A 20,558-nucleotide genomic window follows, 5' to 3' on the forward strand; every position below is an offset into this window, starting at 1 on the left:
TATTTTTAGAGATTTTACTTTAAAAAGCAACACTAGTATTTGCATACAAACGCTAAGAAGATAATCCTGAAACACACATACGTTGGAAAATAAAACATACGGGAAAATTAAACATTCTGTTTTACTCTGATATTCTTTTACTCCAAATTCTAGTATCCAGGAAACAGAAAACACTAACCCCAGCTAGTAACAATAATTTAGTTTCCTCACTTAAAAAATATAATTAGTCAAGTAAACTGTCTAATCAAATGGAAGAGTTTATACAACAGAATGCTCACAGCTTAGTTTGTGCTGAACATTTAAATCTGGGAAAGAAAAAATGAAGGAAAAAGAAATTACTTGTATTTTGAATGTCTGGGTGCCATTTGAACATGCTCTGTTTTGATTCAGCCTGTAGAACAGTGCCTTAGCACTTCTCAAAGCAGTCCCAGAAATATCTAAAATCAGGCTATGAAGAGCCTGAGATAATTCTTTGACACTTTTCCAACAAAGTAGAGTTAAATTTAAAGCTTTTGTCAATTAAGTAGAATAAACAAAACTAGATATCATCAATACCAAGTGCATTTCCCTTGTTTTCACTTTTTAAAATTGCGGAATCTGGCACAGCACAAAAAGTAGGCAATTCTCTCACTTTCTCAGACTGTAAAAAATCCATATTCCAGTATTTCCCCTTAGATATAATATTCAGGCCATAGTTTAAACCACAGTCAGCAAAATTTAAAATATTCTCTTATGTAGTCTAGAGTATATAAAACATTTTCCTAATTCACCTGTTTCCACCACATAGGACTGAGGTAGGCTAACTCTGATTCCATAGTTCTGTTCATCTGAGTTAATTTTTCTCCCATTTTTTTGTCATCAAGTCAGAGAACCCTACAGCTTCAGGTTGCATTCTTTTAATTCAATATCTTCATTCAAGTTCAATTAACTGAGAAATCCAAATTTTCTCTCATATGGTAAAGTCAATATAAATATATAGATCTGATGGTAGACCTATAAAATCAGATTTAAGGAACAACCAACACCATGCAATACTACTTAAAACTAAGAATGTTGAAGTGGTTCAAATTATCTGATCAATAATAATAACTTACTAAACAAGAATTTCTAAATTACTGATGGCCTGTAACTCTCAACAAAATGCAGTATCCATTATACTTTGGAAAGACCTACAAAAACCCATATTGCTTCCCATCGCCACCTTGCTTTAAGGAAATTTCAAGTAACAAAAAATTAAAACAAAGAGCAGTGAAACTAATTGCATATGAGGAAGTACCCAACAAACAACCAAATGTAGCTCACCTTTCCCCACTACATGCGCATCGAGCAACACGCTCTGAGTTAGTGCACCCAGTAGTGTCACCTGGGAAGGTTCTTTCTGGTCACAGTGAATTTTTTGTAAAAACAGCTTCACTGAAACCTCATTTTTTTGTGATGGCTGATGTAAGAGAAAAAAGTACAGCTGTGAAATTTTGTTTACTGCTCGGGAAAAATGCCGCAGAAACTGTTGTGATGTTGAACGCAGCTTACAAGGACAGCGCTATTGGAAAAACTCAGATGTAGGAGTGCTTTTCTCATTTCAACAAGGTGAAACATTGATTGATTATAAACCTCGTTCTGGATGCCCATCAACTTCCCAAACAGACGAAAATGTCGACTTGTGGTACATTTGGAGTTCGTTCCACCAGGTCAGACTGTAATCAAGTTTTCTATTTAGAGGTTCAGAAAAGATGGCATAACAGTGTGTGACCAAAAAAAGAGGACTGATTTATGGCAGATGGGGGGCTGGCTTTGCCACCACGACAGAGCACCTGCTCATGTAGACATCTCAGTGCACCAATTTTTGGTAAAAAAAAACAGCATGTCTCTTTTGTCCTACAGACCTTACTCACCTGACCTCACTCCATGCAACTTCTTTTTGTCCTCATGAATGAAGAGGGACATGAAAGGGCAATGAGTTGACGACACAGAAAAGGTGAAGAAAAAACGAGGGAAGTGTTGTCAGCCATCCAAATAGAAGAGTTTTAAAAATGTTTCCAAGAATGGAATTGCAGATGGACAAATGTATGAAGTGTAATAGAGAGAGTACTTTGAAGGTAAAAAGGTTGTTTTGTAAAAATAAATAGATAGATAGATAGATAGATATGTAGCTTTTGTTGGGGGAGAGTGAATTCTGGGGTCTTAGGGGTACACCCCCTCATATATCCACATATAGCAACCAATTTCCAATTCATTTTGGATTCTATACTCTATACAAAGTCATTTTCTTACAAGAATCCTGCCTCCAACAGTGAGTCCCATTTGACTGTTTAGGGAGCATAGACTGAGTTTATGCTAAGCAGAAATAAACTTACCTCTGGTCTTCAAATCACCAAGCACGGTAAAATGGGATCCAAAGCCTGTAATATTCTAAATGTGAATTCCTCACTCTTTGCAAAGTACAACTATGCTAGGACTTCAATGTAAATATTAAAGATGTTCTGAATGTCTGCATAATTTATCTCTCAATGATCGACTGAGGGTACGTGGAGGGCAGCAAAGGGCAATGAGCGTGCATCAGCCACAGCTGAGAAGACTTCTGCCAACATGCAAGAATATGCAGAAAACCACGGACAAAACACACATCAACAGGAAGCCTAAGCATGAACTGCGAACTGCTACTGCATATTGCAAGAACACGTGTGTTCTTCCAAAGCAAAATTCAATGTATCTCAGGCAATTTTTACTAAAAAGAGAAATAACATCACAAAACTTTGAAAATATATCTAAGAACAAACTATGAATCTTAAGCCTGATTCTCTGTCAGTGAAGTAAACCACCCCAGGCAGGCCTTCTTTGTTACTCCCTCACTTTTCATTCAGATCCACTGACATTATAAAAACAGACAAATATTCACTTCAAGAGTTAGATCAGAAAGGTTGGCATTCTACAGCTTAAAAGTCAAACCAACAGTCATCCACAAATATTTATTGGATGTTGACCATCGTATGCCAGACACTGGGTGGCATAAAGAAATCCTCACAAAAAGGCAGTTGAAGTTGTAAAAGGAGACAGAGTTAAGAACCAAAGCTTAGGAAAATCTAGGAAGAATATGGGATTTGCTTTTGCCACCCCATTACTTTCCCTCTCCTCATTCTCAGCATCCTTACCAAGTAACAAAAGAGGCTCTGACTAGTACCCCGGTCTCCTTGAACTCACCTAGAACATTTTACTACTGTTACACTAAGAAGAACCACCTCCAGGGCCACTAGGAATAAAAAAGATGCCAAAGCAGGGAAAGACTGCTAATGTAAAGTCAAGGGTATTGAGAATAAATTTATATTTTCATCTCATGGGTTAAAAACTGCTAAAAACATAGGTCGGGCTACCAAATTAAAGAAATTCAAATCACAGAAAAAGCAGCAAAATAACTCCCATCCAATCAAAACTCCTTTTCATGTGAATAAAAAGTCTAAAGCAGAAGTTCTCAGAGTGTGGCCCAAAGATCCTGGAGATCTAGAGACCCTTTCAGGGTGTCTGCCAGGGTGTCTGCCAGGTCTTCTCCATTACAAATACCTATCTGCCTGAGGTGAGATTTTCTTCATGCATTTCAAACAAAATAACACATCACAACAGATTGAATGCAGAAGCAGGCGTGAACATTTACCTTTCCTCATTACATCACCCAGTGAGATGGGTAAAAATGTAAACAATGGTACTCCAGTATTTTTTTGTTTTGGAAAATGTAGGTATTTAACATTAAAATGTTATTTATACTAGCATGTAAGGAACTTGTGACTGCTATTTTAAATGAATCAAACAAAAAGGTCAAAACTTGTTTTAATTTTTAATACTATAAATTACTAATAAATATAATGCACATAAGCAAGAACTCTTTGGCATTTCAATACATTTTAAGAGAGTAAAGAGTTCCCCGCAATCAGAAATTCTGAAAACCACGGTGGTGTCTTGGTGGCAATGTCAAGGAAGCGTCGAGCTGATAACCAAAATTTTGATCAGTGGTTCAGACCCACCAGCAGCTCTGCTGAAAAAAGTTGATGCTATTTAGACCTGTGATTCCCAAATAAATTAGCAATGAGTAAGAATATACTTACTCATTATACTTACTACTTTGTCGTAGTAAGATTTTTTTTTCCTTTCGGTTTGTGCTTAGATATAGAAAAACAAGCGGCTCAAGTACAAAGAAAATGTTTTGAAAATGATGATGGCAACAAATGTGCTTGACACAATGGATGGATGCATAGGTTGTGATAAGAGTTGTGCGAGCCCCCAATAAAATGATTTTTAAAAACAGAAGAAAGAAAAGCAAAATCCCACCACCACCCAGCGGCGTACACCAGCTAGTGCAGTGCTTATGTGTAAATCTGGGCCTTCAGAAACTTAGCAAGTATGTTTGCAATGGAGATTCCGTTTTAAAACTATTTTCCAAAGTAGATAACAAGAATCACCTTCTAGACACACTAAGCTTTAACATTTAAAACATTTAGTTATGTCGAAAATGGCATTACTTACATTAACCATGAAAGTTATCAAATATCTTGAGACTATCAAGTTGATCTTAAAAAACATTAGGTGAAATCTAAGTGAATTTAATTAAGTATGACCCTATAGTTAAGAAATGTGCTCCTCTATTTGTTGATGTTTTCCAAACACAGTGACATTGGCTGGGGACAGAACTAAATCCATAACAACATAGAAAAACCCAACAAAACAACTAGCTATAAATGTGACTGTTACATCAATTCTTACACTGAGTAAAAATTTAATTCCATTTAAAGTAATGAATTTGTCCACCAGACAGTTGATCTAGCATAGCATTCTTAAATTGTTTTTTTGACTCTTAAATTTATACTGCCTGAGAAACATGGAATTTTCTTGGTAAAGCAGTCTAGGTACTTGTGACAAGAAGAAACAGCCCTTACCCCAGTCCTGTTCGTACAAGGCTTGGGAAAGGCACCGTGATTCACTTATTGGCATGTGTGGATGCACAAAAATAAGATGTTTTGTGAGACTTAAGACTACAAGAAAACTCCATTATACATAAACTATCAACAGCTAGCAAAGCACTAAAATACATAAGTGATTTTGGTTTTGCCTTATAGAAATATGCGTGAATTTTATACATTATTTAAATACATAAATTCTCTAGAGGGCCACTGCAAACCTCAGAAAGTGTGTCCACTGAAAGTCCTTGATAGATCAGGCCTATACATTACAAAGGAATAAAAAACATATTTCCTGCACAAACACAACATGGCAATAAAAAAGCAAAGAATGTTATGAGTTAATTCAAGTTTTTAAATGCAGCCACTCATACAAACCAGATAGTATCAGCAAAGACGGAGTTTATAAAACTCAGTGTACTCCAGAAATGTGCCTAATTCAAACAGAATAATGTATTTATTCATTTTGGGTAAGCAGAGCCGAGGGCCTTTTAGTGGGGCAGCGGAGCTATGGGTTCTTATTTTTTGTTGTTTGCGATGGCTATATTTAAATAACTTAAAAGTCACTAACAAAACAAGACCATGGGTCAGAATTTATTTTGAGACAAGAATCAAAGATGTGAAAAAAGCTATTTCACAGAGTTGTCAAAGTATTCATTATAGCGAAAATGATTTAGATGTTGACCAGCAGGGAAGTGGGTAAGGAAACGATGTGCACGCACCGTGACACCGTGGCTAGTGTTAGTGCTTTAACAGCACGCAGGAGTGCTCCTGACGAAGTGCTGCACGGGGTGAGGGCGCAGCAGACCAAACTGCACGCACAACATGATCCCCATAATGTGAAACTGATGATTGGGAGAAAAACTAATAAGGCACTGAAACGATGCGACATGTTTTCATTTTCTCTGCTTTCCAATTGTGGGGGCACTTTTTCTTTCCCTCTTTTCTTTAAAGACCCTTACACTTGTGGAATAATTCCATAGCATGAATAGTCTCCTTCGTGCTGCCCTGAGGGCGTCTGTTCCTAGACAATTACATAGTACCCAGCACATGACACAGAGCGCTGCTCTCTTAAAACTGAAATCACCAGCCTTCTCTAAAATCTGGTTCCTGGAAAATATGACAATTTGCACATATTTATAAGTAAATACCTAGAAAGGAATACTATGAATAGTTACAGTGAAGTTTTTGTAACAAACATTTACTTTTTGATCTTTATCCACTAAAATAATGTTAACACAATCAAAAATGTTATAGTGTCCCACTTTAAAAAAATGCCTAATATGTATACACACTAGACAGAAAAGTATTCAACTGCACGGGTTGATACAGCATTCTGAGCAAGCATGCATGCATGTTCAGTCTCATTTCATATTTTATTATAAAATTATGCTTTCTAAATTAGAAATATTCAGCTGTCCTTTGTCCTTTAACATATGGTAGGTATCAGCTCATCTAGAGAAGCTATGAGGAACAGTGCAATATATTATTTTCCAAGAGTTATAGTGGGGAATGTACTGGAGCCAATTCTGTGGTCCAGAATAAGCAAGCCAAAGGAAGAAGTTATTTGTCTGCTAATATCCACATGTCAAGAAATACTAACAACATTGGAGCTAAAGTTTCTACAGTTGAAAATTCCTCAGGAGAGTGCATAACCTTTGATAATTGTTTTATGTAGCTACATTTACTTTTATAACTCCTATTGACTGCAAGCGTTAAGGATGGTAATGTTTCCTCTTCAACCGTCATTATGTTTCCTTGCATATCCTTGTGTTTCTAACCTTGGAATTTTAAATCTAATTTTTAAATAAAGGCAAATATTTAGCAAAGCAATTGAATTCTCTTAAAGCTATATGTTGTTCAGAGAATATTAATGGAAATCCTACTTTCCTGGCATTGACCTTTACTTACTTGTAGTACTATTCTTGGATTTCTTCTCTTACTTGGTTATATGTATACCAGCTGTTTAATTACCATTTTGTATTGAAACAGCTCTGCTTAGATGCAACACCATTTGGTAAATGAAACCATGTACAAAACTATTTTCCATTTTGGGTTTAAAATGCACTATATCTTCACTTTGAAACTAGACTGTTGCAATTTCCATCATTCTCTCTCCAAATTATGACTACAGGTATATATTTTTAAGTTATTAATTAATTTTACTTTTTTGTTTTCTTTTTTATCATTAATCATTTTATTGGGGGGGCTCTTACAAATCTTATAACAATCATTCAGTTGTATTCAGCACACTTGTACATTTGTTGCCATCAACATTTCCAAAACATTTCTTTCTCCTTGGGCCCTTGCCATCAGCTCCTCTTTTCTCTCCTGTCCCCCAACAGGTACACTTTTTAAAGTATCTATGACAGCACTTATAACCATATGGTCCAATGACTTAAAAAAAAAGTAGTTATTAAATAATAAGTATTATTTTTATTGTAACATTTATTGGTTTGTAAAAATATGTGGAGGCTATTAAATATACATATAGTATTAGGTCAATCACAGTTAATGACTAAATATATAACTTCTATATTTTGGAGAAGAAAGGAAACGAAAGCTGACCTACTAAGATTTGACTGAATTCGTTATCAGGAAAGATTTTACCTTGTGTGTGAATTAACTGTTTTATTTTTTCTACTTTTTAATCATATCCTCTTTTGACATGGTATTTACTCATGGGTTTTAATTCCTCACAAGGAATGCTCCAATTCTAAAAGGAAACTTCATCCCTACACAACATTAGTCAACGAAAGCAGGCCTCAGAATGGAAACGCTTGATCTGAGAGGCTGAGACCATACATTAGGGTTTCTGGTTCCTGAAACACCCCAGTGCACCTGTGTCTCACACTCTCAAACTGCGGCAACCAAGTCTTGGACAACTACATTCTGAAAGATGTGATCAACTCTCTCTGAGGGGAAATCTTCTTAGGTTTACTTAAAACAAATTAACTAAGCTCCCCAACCATTTTATCAACATAAATAACAACTGCAAGGAAATAGGGAGATGTTACCTATTGTTATCCTAACATCTTACAATCTGGTTTAAAAAATCATTTCTGAAACAGCATTCCTCAAATCTAAGCTCACCATATTCAAAACTTTTTCAGAATCTTCATCCTCTACCTCCCCAACTTCTTAAAACAGTGATTTAAAAAACAATAACAGCCTAGCCATCTATAATTCTTAGGATGTCTTTGGTGACTTCTTCCCACCCCCTCCACTCTGCATGTAGTTCTCTGTCAAATTAAGACTTCGATAGTTAGGAGATCAGACTATAAAATCAAGATGCCTGGATTCATGTGCTCCCCTCATCTCTGAGTGTACATGTAGGCAAGTTACTTAACTTCTATGTTTTTAGGATTTTTCACTTATAAAATAGGAATAATCATGCATAGTAATTATCTCATTAAAGGGTGAGATGAACTGTAAGTAAACAAGTAAATACAACTAAAGCATTTTTGCAGTGCCTTGCCTAAAGCAAATGCTATTTAAAGTGTTGGTTAGTGAGAATCTGCTGACAGCGATGATGGTGGTTGTAACTGGAAGCCTGGTGCTGTTGAGTCAGTTAAGAGAATGTAGTAAGAACTTCACATATTTGGCTTACTCGGTGCTGCCACTACTGCTGCTACCATTACTAGTAATCAGTGAGAAGCTAATATTGGGAGAAAGCAGCTTCTCCTATGAACGAACCATAGACTTCGGGTCTCATGAATAATTCCTGAGAGATTCTCCAGTTTCTTATTCCCAAAGCTCACAATCAGCGCAAAGTAGGTAAGCAAACTCCTCATCCCTCCCACTCCAACACTCAACTTTCCATTTAGCTTTCCTCTTCCAACTTTGTAATTATTGTCGAACATGATTCATTCAGTCTCTAAAGCTTAACACTTTGAAATCATATTAGATACTGACTTCTCCAAGTTGATCAGATACCAAATTCTGGAGTGTCTATCCTTCGGCTCCTTCCAGGATCCCCGTCCTTATCAAAGTTGTTAAAGCTCTCAGCACCTCGAACTTGGGTTGCTGTCTTTGCTTCCAAGTTTGAGTTCCCATTTCATTTCTCTTTTACTCAGCTAACCACGTGAGAGATCCAATGGCTACTTCCTTTACAATCCAACGGCGTCGGCCACTTCATCAAGCAGGATTTTAGGTTGCTTCACACACTCACTGTGCTGTCTGTACCTTCTAAAAGGTGTGCGTCTCTACCCCGCTCTGTTAAAACCTATTCTACACTCCTTGTTTGAGGGCTTCCTCAAGATTCACATCCTTAATGGCATGGAGGCACCAATGCTCCTGTGCGGTTTCCTCTTTCTGATACTTTCCCCTTCCTAGCACAACACAGCATTGCCTTTGCCTGTATTTTATGACTTACCGTGGCAGAACAGAACGCTGTCGGCTTAACACTGACTAGTGGGTTCCGTTTTATCTTATACTTGCTGTTTGCCAAACAGTAGCTACAAAGTAGCACTTGTTAAGTGAGTTAGCATGCTGTCACTTAATTGGAGAATTTGAAAATTATAAATGCACAGTCAGCAAAGTTTTTTCTGTACAGAGCTAGGTAGAATATTTTAGGCTTTGCAGGTCACCTACAATCTGTCACTTCTTCTTTTCCAACTATTTAAAACAGAGCAAAAGTCATTCTTAGATTGAAGGCTACATAGAAACACACTTTGGGTCAGATTTGGTCCAAAGGCCACAGTTTACCATACTCTGCATGGCTCCTTTAAAGAGTAGTTCAGTGTTTTATAAAGGGTCTTATAAAGGGTTTTAATTTTATAAAATTGAAACAATTTTTAAAACACTGATCAAGCATTTAAAATGTCTTTTGCGCTTCAACATAACACAGTAACTCCTGAATTCTTACCAGCTCTCTCAGACTTTTCTTTCTGTTCCCTTAATTCCTCTCCCTGGGTAGTCATCTGTTTGATACGAGTTCGAAGTTGAGCAATTTCTTCTTCTTTCATCTCCAGAGTTTCATGCATCTGCCGTTTTGTCTCTGCTATCACCATTCCCTGAACAAAAGTGCAGGCTCCATCAGTATTTGCATGACAAAACTGTATCACTGATGTCACAAATCCAACTTATTTTAAAAGGCAGAAAACGCATACTGCTTACTAAATAAAGTACTAGGAATGATTTCAATATTTCACAAACCGTGCTCTGTTCTTCATTCTATAATAGCTTTGGTTTTTTGGCACAGTAGCATAAGATTTTTTTAATTTAAAGGGTAATAGCTTATAACATGTTTTGGTTAAAAGGTTTATTTTATAATTCTTTGAAAAATATACTATAATGTTCCTTACCTTACTAAACTGTTTATAAAGAATGAATTGTAATCTTTTGTACTTGGCTCAAGGCCAACATAACTACAACTATTCATCAGTGCAGTGACATGGGGATAGCCTCAGGGGCTTGGGACACACTAAGGCTATGGCACAGTTCCACCTGGCTTCTCTCTTCTCTGTGACAGTCTCTAGTCCTTCAGTACTCCCTTACTAACGCCAATGAAATCCCCCTACTCCAAGCTGCTGGCTGCTAATGTCCTTACCTCTCTCTGGATGATTTGAACTAGAAATAAAGAGTACCAGGAAGTTGGGGGTACTAAAATTTAGACATTAAATCAGTCATTTTGGGACTAGTGGGGAAAAAAGTCAATTATTCTACCAGTATCTTAAAAAATTATTTAGGCTTTATGGCAATTATTTCATGCCTTTAAGAAAAACTTATTTTGTGAATTTAAGAAGGATTTTATCTTATGTCCAGTATTTGTGGACCCTTGCTTTAGTGTCTGACTCTTCCAGATATCTAAAATTTCTAAATAACATCCAGGAAAGCAGGACATTGTTAGCATTTCAAAACAAGACTGTGGCCTTCAATCTAGGCAACAAACAAATTATAAGGAAAAAAAGAGAAAGAAAAGACAGTTGAACCTACAGATTAAAAGAAGAGCCTAATTACAATGAAAAAGCTTTTTTTGGATCCTGATTCATACAAAGGAAAAAAGTGGGAGAGAAGAAGAGAAAAACAATAAGGAAGATCTGAAACTGACTAGCTACTAGAACATCTTATAGAATTCTTGTTCAATTTTAGCTATGATCATGATAATATATTTCTGTTTTGTTTCATTTTTAGGTCCTTTATTTTAAGTCTGTTGAAATAATTAAGGAAGAAATTATTCGATTTCTTGGATTTATCCTAAAACAATCCTGGTTTGAGAAAAATAATGGGTCTGTGGATATATTAATGGAACAAGATGGGCCATAAGATGGTAACTATTGAAGCTGAGTGATAGGCTCACAGTAATTCATTGTACCAATTTCTTCTATTTTTGTAGATTTTTAAAGTTTTCGATAATAAGAAAACATTTCAAGTGGGCTTTTAAATTTTTTATAGCGTAACAAACAAATAAGTCTAAATATATAGAGAGAGATAGAGAATTTTAAAATTGTTCATTTTAATAGGAAGATAACTCTGACACACTCCTAATTAAATGGCCACTGAGAGCACCACGGTAAAAAGCAGTATATTCTAGAAAATGGTGGAGGCAGTGGAACTACCTGGCAGCTGCTTAGAACTGGGGACTGAATGACAGGGATTCGAAACTGTTCGCTGGTGAATTTTTCAGTCGTCTTTGCTGCCATAGCTACAGTTGCTGCTCCAACTCCAAACTGTCAGGGGTAAAACTCATCCTTTGCTCAAGCTTCCAATTTCCAATCTCATCTAAAGAGCTGAAATTTCATTGACAGAGACTTCTGTTTATGCTAATCAACCATGATCATTTTTTTATGTTTTAGACAAGTTCTTTGAGTGCTGTTGTCTGTTTCTTTTATATTTGAAAGAACAATTACCATTTGCATTCAACATGCCTTGACTGTAAGTAACTTTTCTCTGAAAAGTAAAAATGCATTATACATATGCATTCCCTTGGCAGCAGGGATTTTAATCTATAAATCTAACCAGGATTTAAAGTCAGAGAAAACCAGCCTCACATGATACAACACTAATGTTAACAGTTAGGTAAACCTAGAAATTAATCAAAAAGATTGTTCATGGAAGCAGCTGCGATAATTTTGGGAAGCAGAAGCTTAAATGCTTCCAACTGTTTTCAAAAGTAAAATTTTAGGCCCCCTGACAATTAGTAGTATTATAAATCTTTTTTGCTTTTTTTACCTTATCTTGTTCAAGCTGTTCAATTAAGTTCTTTGCATCACGCAACTGAGTGATAAGTTTAGTCTTCTCAGCCATATGAAGCTCCTAAAAAGATTTTAAAAATTCATTTCCATCTCTAGCAATACTTCTGCTCTTATGAGAACTCTAACATTTTATCTAATTTAGATAGTTTTTAGTCTATTATAATAGAAAAGATAGTTCTTAGTCTATTTTAAGAGAAAAATACACAGAAAGTTTCAAAAGTATGGTAAATGTTCTGAAGAAAAGAAGCTCATTAATGAGGAAGAAGGGAAGTCTGTATGACTTTTTTTTTTAAATGAAATCCAGGACAGAGAAATTAACTAGAATAGAAGTTTCTTAGGGGAGGTTGGGGGGAAATGAGGCACTTATAACAATGAGTACAAAAATGAAGAAAATGTTCTCAAATTGACAGTGATGAAGATTGTACAACTTAATATACTCAAAGCAGTGAATTGTAAGATACATGAACTATGTGTCACTAAAGCTGTTTAAAAAGAATAGAAAAGATAAGACGGACATGTGCTCAATCATCTATGAAGGAATCCGGGGGCCAAGGGGGGCTGGGCAATGCTGAGCCCCCGTGTGTCTCTACATCTGCGGGGCTTAACAAGTTAGAAGAAAACTCATGCACAGCTTTACCTTCATCTTTTCTAGTTCCTGAAGTCTTTCATCTAGTTGTTCTTGCAGTGCTTCTTTTTCATTGGTTAACAGTGTACATCTTTCCTTATGTGACTGAATTGTTTCCTTACAACGCTGAAGGAGATTCTCTTGACGCTTCACTCTTTGCTGAAGTGTTTCCAGTGTTTTAGAAGAAGCTCCATCTCCCACTGCTAATAATAAAGCGGCGTAAGTGGAGGCCGTTGGTAGGGAAAAGCGGCCTCGCTGAGAACAGCCTGTGGCGCACAGGAGGGCTCTGGTATGGCAGCACTTCCCAGTCTGCAGACAGCGCCAGAAGAGGGCGCCCTTCCAGACCTCTACTTCCTCATGGTTTACTATCTGAAGAAGCAGTGTAGGGAGTGAGCTCACTGCCATCCCCAAATGCAAAGGACACTCCATAGCTGGCTAACACTACCCCCTGAATTCAAACTCCCTAAAAGAGAATGCAAAATCCAACCTTTGTCATTCGAAGGTACTCCTAAGGGCCTTACACCAAATGAATTAAGAACGTGTTCCTTTCAACCACATGAATCCTTTCTGGAGAGAAGCACTGATAACTTCCCCGTCCCTTTACATCATTTAAGAGTAATGTTTTCATTCCCCAGGGGACTTTCAGGGCCCTTTATAGAATAGCTGAATAGCTGCCAAGTTCATTAATCTGACTGGGCTATATATTCACTACAAATCTTAGAAAAAGAGATTGGGGAAGGGGGCTGATGAGAATTTTACTGAATTTGTACCTCAAAATCTTGAGGGACAGGTGGACCACTACAGTTTTAAACATTCCTTCTTTTCTAAATAATTGACAAATATTAGTGCAACTATAGAGGGTTTTAAAAAGTCTGTGGGAAAAATAGAATTAAAAACAATGAACTTTTGAAGCCTCCTTGTACAGCAGTGGTTGTCAACCTTCCTAATTCCGTGACCCTCTCATACGGTTCCTCGTGTGGTGGCCCCCCTCCCACCATAACATCACTTTCATTCCCAGCTCATCACTGCCATTTTGCTGCTGTTGTCAATCAGGCGACCCCGGTGAAACAGCTGTTTGACCCCAAAGGGGTGGCGACCCCCAGGTTGAGAACTGCTGGTGTACAGGATCCTTCAAATGTAGAAATGCGTATGTCATATTCCTTACCAACTAAAATATCCAAATTACTAAAAATAGCATTTTCAATCATCTTGGACACAGCAAATGAATTTCAATTACAATGAAAATGTGGTATTACTTACAGACTATAAAGCAGTCTTAAAACAGTTACTTAGAAGACATTATTTTAAATAACATTTGTATTTGTAGATATGTGAGCAGAGAATAATATAGAAACAATAAATTCTACATTTAGGGGAGAAAAGTTACTTAGTTACTTTATCTTGAATAACAACAAAGAACTGAAAAACAACGTTTTTCTGGAAAAGTTATGCTCAAGGACACTGTATTTTCCTACCAGCCAAAGGCCATCAGCACAAGCCCTCGCCCCTCGGGTTTCCTAAGTTACTTTTGCCAAGATGGCACATACCTGCTGGCTCTGCAGTTTGCGCAGCATTCTCTTCTTCGGGGAGCCCATCAGTTTGTGACCCCATCTGGGGCAGGGGTTTAGGTGACTCAGCATTCAACGGGCCATTTTGTAATCGATGTTTTAGCAGAGAGACCTAGAGGAAATATACTCTTCGTCAGAAAAAAAAATCATGATAAACTGTGGCACTGGGACATTGGTGCTTTCCTTAAACAAAAAGGTAACAGCATAAATTAGGTCATTTTTGCTACGGGGGGTGGAGGTGGGGGGGATGAAGTTCATTCCCTAAGCAACTGGTTTTTAGAGTTGCTTTTATCTATGATATGACTGCCAAAAGACACAATAAATCAAAAGTTATATACTTAAAGTTAACTGAGAAAAGACAGCTATAAAATAGGTCATATTTGGTATGATTTTGAACCTATTAAATACCATCAAAATTTTTTATCCAAAAATTCCAGTTTTTCTCTTAACCTTTACCTGAGTCTGAAGAACACTGATATACTGATCTTTCTCCTCTAAGGACGCATCGAACTCCTCTTGGAGATGTTTCTTTGCTTGTTGGTCCATTTGAAGCTCCTAAAACAAAAATTAAAAAACAAAACAAAACACAAACTTAAAATTTTCCAAGTTTAAGAACAGGATCAATACCAGATATGCATTTATCTTAAGATACACTTTCAAGAGCTATAATTAGGAAATAAATAGTACCTAAAATATTTTTTAAGATACTTTTGTTCTTTAAAGAATATGAACACTCAAGAAGAAAGGTATTTTTTAAACTCCAGTTTCTGCTGAGCTGATAATAATGTGGAAAAATAAAAATTAATCACATGTAAGACAAAAACTTTATCCAACTTGAGACTCACCACTGTTTTATATTCTCTTGACTAAAAACTCAGCTGTTAAAAACAGACAGTAATAGCTGAAATCACAAGCTTCCTCATCTGTAAAATGAACAAGCTGAGCTAGTTGATCTCCAAACCATAAAACTTCAAGTTCCTGAAAATACCTGAAGACTTTCTTGATGTCATTAAAGGTTTTCCTAAGTAAAATCAAAAGCTTTTCTTTTCCGTTAGACTAGGCACCTCTGCTAGTCTCTGCCTATTTGGTCTACAGGGTCACTTAAATTCCAGAATTGACTCAAGAAGATGGAATTTTGGGTGATAGGGTTAATTCCTGAGGCACCTGAATTCCATGGCTTCAGGGGTCTTGGTTACATAGTTCTCTTCACTTACAGTTCCTTACTGCCCTTCACTGATTCTACTGGAATCCATCCCTACAAGTGCAGTCTGTTGCCCTCTCGGCTTCTACCTACATGTACTTCAGAATCTGTCAAAAACCTCACTGCCTTCAAGTAGATGCTGACTCATAGCAAGACCATAGGACAAAGTAGTCTAACTGTCCCTGCGAGTTTCCCTAACTCTTTGCGCGAGTACAAAGCCCCTCTTTTCTCCCTCAGAGCTGCCGGTGGCTTTCAACTGCTGACCTTGCAGAGTGTGGCCCAGCATGCAACCACTATGCCGCAAGGATTCCTACCTTTTTCAGAACACTAAAGATGACTAACCACAGTTCATTAGATATCCCATTAAAATTCCAGTTTCCCCCACCCTAGATCCTGGAAGCTTCCTCCCCGCAGCTACCATGATCCCAATTCTACCTTGCGGGGCTGGATGGGGCAGAGGCTGTGCACTGGTGCATGTGAGGGCTGGGGGTACGGGGAGTCCAGGGTGGATGATGCCTTCAGGACCAAGGGTGTGAGGGACGATGCTGGGGGAGTGGAGGGTGAGTGGGTTGGAAAGGGGGAACTGATTGCAGGGATCCACATGTGACCTCTTCCCTGGGGGAGGGACAGCAGAGAAGGGGGGAAAGGGAGACTCCGGATAGGGCAAGATATGACAAAATAACGATGTATAAATTACCAAGGGCACATGAGGGAGGGGGGAAAGGGGAGGGAGGGGAAAAAAAAAGAGGACCTGATGCAAGGGGCTTAGGTGGAGAGCAGATGCTTTGAGAATGATTGGGGCAGGGAATGTATGGATGTGCTTTGTACAATTGATGTATGTATATGTATGGATTGTGATGGGAGTTGTATGAGTCCCTAATAAAATGTAAAAAAAGAAAAGAGGAGAAAAAAATGATTAGGGCAAAGACTGTACAGATATGCTTTATACAACTGATGTATGTATATGTATGAACTGTGATAAGAATTGTATGAGCCCCAATAAATTGTTTTTTTAAAAAAATTCCAGTTTTCCCAAGATTCTAACCTTTCTAATTGCCTGACTTCAAAATACTCAAATTCCCATTTTACTTTTCTTTGTTGAACTCTGAATGTAATTAAATCCTTTTATCATTTACTCTTCAATGGTTAAGTCCTCTTCAAAGCCAAACTAAAACCACATCCTAGACCTATAGTTTTAGAGGACTAATTTCTTTCCATAGCCTTCTAGAGAGATTTCTTACCTCAATTATTTCTCTCTAATCAGTCTCTCACACTTGCTAGAACAAGTTTCATCAACAATATTTTCCAGGATTTACAGCAACTCCCTCTTATATAGTTTCAAATGTCTTCTCAAAAGCCTGACGGTCTAGCACTAGCTGCCCTCTCCTCCACACCCACGCTGCCCATGGTATCTAGGCACATTCTTTACTGCATCCCCCACTAAAGACACCTGGACGGATGGACACACACTAGATCAGGACAGGTCCAGAGTCAAGTTTTTATGATAAAATATAACCAAAAGGTTACTGTAGCGGGTTTTCATTTTGGAGTTTGTTTTGTTTTTTTGTTTTTTTCATTTTAAAAAAGTGTATTTTATGAGAATATATCATCCCTAAAACTTTTAATATTAATATGATCCTTCTTTCATGCAGTGATGGTAATAAGAGCAACCATATTTCTGGAAGAAACTTTTGGTCTATAAATCTAAACATCTGGGAAACATTGTCCTTCATTTAATACATCTCCTTAATGACAATTCAGGACTTTTTATTTCTTCTAAATAATTTTCCACAACATATTATACTGAACTCTGTTATAAGCAAGGCTAACAGACCACAAAGCTTTTTAATTTACATTATGGTTTCCAGGTTTTGCATGTTTTCATCTCGTCATGTGGACAAGTCCTCGCCACAGTCCTTTTTAACCATATCCTTCTCTCTCCTTGTACCCTTTTCTGCCAATCAATACTTATGTCAAGACAATTCCAGCTCACAAAGATCTCATTGTGCTACAGAGTACAACTTACTTCTTGGGATTTGCTTGGCTATAATATTGACATAAGTACATCGCCTTTCTTACATGAAGCCACTAGGTAAATCCAAACCACTAACTTTCAAGTTAGTAGTTGAGATCAAACCATGTATGCCACCCGAGGACCTCAATTCTGCCAAGCACCCTGTAAACAATGACTACAGCTGCAGAGGATGCTAACAAGTGCCTGCTTAGATCTGACCAGAGCCAGAGGGTAGCTAACCAATTGTTTACATCTTCACAACAGGGCTCCACTAGACCCAGAATGGGGCCTCCCTATTGAGAGTCAACTTCCCACTTCTGTGGTTGTTTTGTTTTTTCAAAACACAAAACAAAATCAGCTCTTTCTCAAATTCATGAGAAGGTCAGGGTCAAGTAAATGTTTAGAAAATAATGATGGCAACATATGTACAAATAAGCTTGATACAATTGATGTATGGAGTTGTAAGAGCCCCCAATAAAATGATCCTTTATTTAAAAAATAAGAACTTCATGGCCTTCAAAAATAAACCTACACCCTTTTCCATATGATATCGTTTCCAAACTCTGAAACTAATCAAATCCTTATTCTTCTTCCAACAAACCTCATCTCAACAAATGGCATCACTCTTCACTTATCACGCAGACCAAACGTCATAATCAACTGATCCCCTCTCTTCTCTCAGGTCTAATCATTAGCAAATCCTGTGGCCACTACCTTCAAAGCAGGTCAAGAATCTGATCATTTCCCACCCCTTCGATTACTACCATTACGACTGCTGCAAGACTCTTCCATCTCAGCTCCATTCTCACCTCCTCATGACCCACTGTCCACAGAGCAGCCAACGTCCCTCCATCGCTGAGCCCTCTGTCACTCGTAATCCCTTCACACTTGTTTTCTTTTTCTTCATGGAATTTTTCACCACATGATATTAGTGCTATGTGTGGGAGTTTCTATGTTTGCCATGCGTGCACATAAGGGGGCTTTAAAAAGTTTGTAGGAAAATGGGATTGAAGGATAATGGAATTGTTTAAGCCCTATTGTATATGTGTTCCTCATTAAAGAAAATAAATTTCATTAGGCAAAGAATTTTCTTTCTATATCTTCATGTATTCTATATCTAATAACATATATACAAGTATAAATACAAAGTGGCTATTTAGTCAGCTTGGTTTAATAAATACTTGAATAAATAATGACATTCCCTGGTCTTCTCAAGTAACATTACCAAAGCTTTTCAAACGACTCAAAGGACATATTTCAAGTCAAGTCCCTTCGCCATTCTGGTCCTTCTGTTTTACATACAATCCAACAAGGTAACTAATTTTTTTCCGTTTTTCAAAAGTGATGCTAAATACTAACTAGTAGTTTAATCTTAAAATTTAGTGTTTTCTAAGGGGAAAAATGTTTTAAGCTTTACTACCATCTAAGAGTTTGAATGCCAACTTCAACTATGTAATCATTTTGATACAATGCAACACTATGGAAGAAAAATCTTTTTGAAAAAAAGAACTTTAAGAAAAAAATAGAAATCCCTTTATTAATTCTTAAACTAGACAAAGAAAAACCCTCCAGATGAGGGAAGGTCATCAGCACGCAGCCATAATGGTATCAAAAAGATTCACAGTTCATATTGCCAATTATTGTTATGGTTATTAGGTGTCATCAAGTTACCTCAGCCTCACAGTGACCGACTATGGACAACTGAAAGAAACACTGCCAAGTCCTGTGCCATCTTCACAATTGCTCTTTAAGAGTGGGCCCATTACTGCAGCCACTGTGTCAATCCATCTCCTCGATGTCCTTCCTCTTTTTCACTGCCCCTCTAATTTACCAAGCATGATGTCCTTTCCGGAGACTAATCCTTCTTGATGACATGTCCAAAGAAGTCTCACCCTCTTTGATTCTAAGGAGCATTCCGGCTGTACTTCTTGCACGGCAGATGTGTTTGTTCCTTGGGCCGTCCATGGTACTTTCTACATTCTTCACCAGCGCCTTAAGTCAAATGCATCGATTCTTCTGTGGTCTTCAATATTCAATGTTCAACTTACACATGCATGTGAGATGACTGAAAATACCATTGATTTGGTCAGGCACACTTTAGCCCTCAAAGTGGCATCCTTGCTTTGCAATACTTTAAAGAGATCCTGTGTGGCAGATTTACCCAATTCAATGTATTATTTGATTTCTTAATGACTGCTTCCATGAGCATTTGATGTGGATGCAAGTAATATGAAATCTCTGACAACTTTAATCTGAAAATAGAACTTTCTTTCACAAATCTACATAAACTGTATTTCTAGTGTAGCTTTACATCAGCAATGATTTAGAAAACATTTTCAATTTAATTTACCTGTTTTTGAATGTTATCAATAATGTCCCCTCCAGTTAACTTGATTAGAACTGGCTTCTTTAGGACACAGGATAAGGCATGCTTTATATAGATAAATCATTTGACTGGGGCGCTTACAGTTCATATAACAATCCATACATCCATTGTGTCAAGTATATTTGTACTTATGTTGCCATCATCATTTTCAAAACATATTCCTTCTACTTCAACTCTTGGTATCAGCTCCACTTTTTCCCCCTCCCTTCCCTTCCCTCCCATCCTCGTGACCCATTATAAATTATAATTATTTTCATATCTTAAACTGTCCGCTGTCTCCCTTCACCCACGTTTCTGTTATTTGTCCCCCTGGGTGGGGGGCAGTTTGTACGTTGATCATTGTGATTGGTTCCCCCTTTCTCCCTGCCACCTTCCCCCTACCCTTAGGGTATTGCTACTCCCATTATTGTTCTGAGGGGTTTATCTGTCCTGGATTTCATGTGTCGTGTCAAGAACTCTTATCTGTACCAGTGTACATGCTCCAGCCTAGCCAGATTTGTAAGGCAGAACTTGGACATAATAGTGCGGGGGAGGAAGCATTAAAGAACTAGAGGAAAGTTGCATGTTTCATCAGTATTACACTGAACCCTGGTTCATCTCGTCCTTGTGACTCTTCTGTATGGGG

The 20,558-nt window shown here is 37.4% G+C and overlaps 1 protein-coding gene across 6 annotated transcripts in view; it reads right to left on the bottom strand.

Moving 5' to 3' along the window:
- Nucleotides 1–20,558, bottom strand: part of GOLGA4 (golgin A4) — a 120,250-nt gene that overhangs the window by 55,963 nt on the left and 43,729 nt on the right. For 3 of the 6 annotated variants that reach the window (XM_075547058.1, XM_075547055.1, XM_075547060.1), the window contains 5 exons: nt 14,789–14,887; nt 14,312–14,444; nt 12,777–12,967; nt 12,117–12,200; nt 9,811–9,958 (listed from right to left, as the gene is read on the bottom strand). In XM_075547058.1, coding sequence (XP_075403173.1) covers nt 9,811–9,958; nt 12,117–12,200; nt 12,777–12,967; nt 14,312–14,444; nt 14,789–14,887 — 655 coding nt within the window. The remainder of the gene's footprint in view (nt 1–9,810; nt 9,959–12,116; nt 12,201–12,776; nt 12,968–14,311; nt 14,445–14,788; nt 14,888–20,558) is intronic. The other 3 variants (XM_075547059.1, XM_075547056.1, XM_075547057.1) reach the window with 2 other exon arrangements.

This window comes from Tenrec ecaudatus, chromosome 4 (genome assembly GCF_050624435.1).
Source record: "Tenrec ecaudatus isolate mTenEca1 chromosome 4, mTenEca1.hap1, whole genome shotgun sequence".
Lineage (NCBI taxonomy): Eukaryota > Metazoa > Chordata > Mammalia > Afrosoricida > Tenrecidae > Tenrec > Tenrec ecaudatus.